Source organism: Penaeus chinensis, chromosome 30, assembly GCF_019202785.1.
Source record: "Penaeus chinensis breed Huanghai No. 1 chromosome 30, ASM1920278v2, whole genome shotgun sequence".
Classification (NCBI taxonomy): domain Eukaryota; kingdom Metazoa; phylum Arthropoda; class Malacostraca; order Decapoda; family Penaeidae; genus Penaeus; species Penaeus chinensis.
In genome coordinates this window covers 6553069-6555568 of record NC_061848.1, presented here as the reverse complement: position 1 = coordinate 6555568, position 2500 = coordinate 6553069, and the positions used below count along the sequence as shown (strand labels likewise).

At 41.4% G+C, this 2500-nt stretch overlaps 1 protein-coding gene across 1 annotated transcript in view; it reads right to left on the bottom strand.

Annotated features, from left to right (window-relative positions):
* LOC125041352 (netrin receptor UNC5C-like) overlaps positions 1-2207 on the bottom strand; it is a 21884-nt gene extending 19677 nt beyond the window's left edge. Inside the window, exon 1 of the mRNA XM_047636237.1 lies at positions 2079-2207. Within this exon, the coding sequence (XP_047492193.1) occupies positions 2079-2109 (31 nt within the window). The 5' untranslated portion in view covers positions 2110-2207. The remainder of the gene's footprint in view (positions 1-2078) is intronic.
* Positions 2208-2500: the final 293 nt, after the last annotated feature.

The window sequence follows — 2500 nt, the reverse complement described above, 5'->3', positions numbered from 1 at the left end:
GAGGGTGAGGAGGAGGAGGAGGAGGAGGAGGAGGAGGAGGAGGAGGAGGAGGAAGAGGAAGAAGAGGGAGAGGAAGAAGAAAAAGAGGAGGAGGAGGAGGAGGAGGAAGAGGGAGATGAAAGAAGAAAAAGAGGAGGAGGAGGAGGAGGAAGAAGAAGAGGAGGGGGAAGAAGAGGAGGAGGGTGAGGAGGAGGAGGAGGAGGAGGAGGAGGAAGAGGAAGAAGAGGGAGAGGAAGAAGAAAAAGAGGAGGAGGAGGAGGAGGAGGAGGAAGAGGGAGATGAAAGAAGAAAAAGAGGAGGAGGAGGAGGAGGAAGAAGAGGGAGATGAAAGAAGAAAAAGAGGAGGACGAGGAAGAGGAGGAGGCGGAGAAAGAATGTGGGGGAGGGGATGGGCGAAACGAAGGTGGGATGGAGTATGATCATAATACGGAGGGGGCCAAAGGTGGAGGTGGAGATGGAAATGGTGGAGGAGAAGGAGGAGCAGGAGGAAGTGGTGATGGTGATGATGTTGGAGGTGAAAGCAAAGAAAGAGACAGAAGTGAAGACGAAAAGAGTTGAACGAAAAGGAAGAAGAAGAAGAGGAGGAAAGGAAGAATGTGCATAGGAGAAGAAGGGCATGTTAAAAAGGGGGGAAAAAAGAGAATAAGTGAAAATAAAAAAAGAAGGAACAAAATACATAAAAAGAAAAAAGTTTAAAAAAAACAACAAAAACAACAACAAAACAAAGCATAAAAAAAGGGACAGTAGAACACGACAATAAACGCAGTAGATAAGCGATAAAGATAAGAAAAACATCCTTCAAAGGACCACCAGCGACGGGTAGATCTGGGGAAGACAAGGAAGAAAAAATATAAATAGTCATGAAGATGAAGAAAACGCATGAAAGGATAAGAGGGAAGGAGGAAGAAGGGGGAGAAGGAGAAGGAGAAGGAGAAGGATGATGATGATGAAGAGGAGGAGATAGAAGAATAGGATAAAGGGAAAAAAAAAAGAATCAAGGGTAAAAAACAAGCAGAAAAGAAAACAGAGCACAAAGAAAGAAAGTAAAAAAAAAGAAAAAAAAAATAAGTGAACAGAACTGAAGAAGAAAAAAAAAGAATACACAAAAAAGAAAAAGAAAAATCAAAACAAGAGAAAGAAAAAAGAAAGAAAAAAGAGAGAAAGAAAGAAAGAAAGAAAAGAAAAAAGGAAAGGAAAAAAAGGAAGGCTCCAAACAAGGCACGAATCGGCGTCGGGACTTTGATGGAACGAAGCTGTTTGGAGCGATTAGCAGCGGATTTTAGGGCGTGATTGGGGGGGGGGGGAGATGAAGGCGGTGATTGGGGGGGGAGGGGGGAGAGGGGCGATAGAAGAAGAAGAAGAAGAAGAAGAAGAAGAAGAAGAAGGAGGAGGAGGACGAGGAGGGAAATACACGAAGAAGAAGAAGAAGAAGAAGAAGAAGAAGAATGAGAAGAAGAAAGAAAAGGAAAAAGAAGGAGAAGCAGAAGAAAAGGAAGAAGAAGAAGAAGAAGAAGAAGAAGAAGAAGAAGGAGGAGGGAAAGTACAAGGAGATGAAGAAGAAGAACAAGAAAAAAGAAAAATAAGAGGGAAAAGTATAAGAAGAAGAAAGAAAAGTAAAAGAAAAGAATAGAAAGGAAGAAGTAGCATAAAGAGAAGACGAAGAGACAGCTTCCTCTCGGAGACCTGAACGCTGTCGCCTTGGCAACGGAGACGCGGATTCCGTGAAACAAACAAATAAATAAAAAACGAAAATACGAATATAAACAAGCAAACAAACATGAACAATGCTAGATGAAAACAATGACAACAAATACGAATACGATGACATTTAAAATAACAGATATGACGCGATAATATACAAATAGATTTTCCGTCTATTTTTCTTCTTCAAATTTCTGCAAATCCTTTTACAAACACGAATAAATCTAATACCGCTTGTTGAAATGATATCACTCAGAGAAACATTACATAAATAAATCATTGAGTGAATGAATGAATGAATGAATGAATGAATGAATGAATAGATGAATAAATAATAAATGAAGGGATTTTCAAAAACTATATTTCAATTCTCTTACCTTCTTCAGTAGCACTTTTGTCACCGTACATCCTGACGGAGGATCCTCGATTATCTGCAGGGGGACACAAGGTTGAAAATCAGAGAGTTTGTTCAGGAGGTGTATATCTGTACATATATACGTGCAGACCTATACACAGGCACACATAAAGGCTAATAAACAGATACATACATACAGATTAACATCAACATATCTCTTTCTCTCACAAACACACACACACACACACACACACACACACACAAAACATCTTCGGCATGGGCGTCATCTCCCCCCCCTTCTCTCTCTCTCTCTCTCTCTCTCTCTCTCTCTCTCTCTCTCTCTCTCTCTCTCTCTCTCTCTCTCTCTCTCTCTCTCTCTCTCTCTCTCTCCCCCCCCCCCCTTAGCCGCCCATCGACACGATAAATAAAGCAGTCACGCGGCTC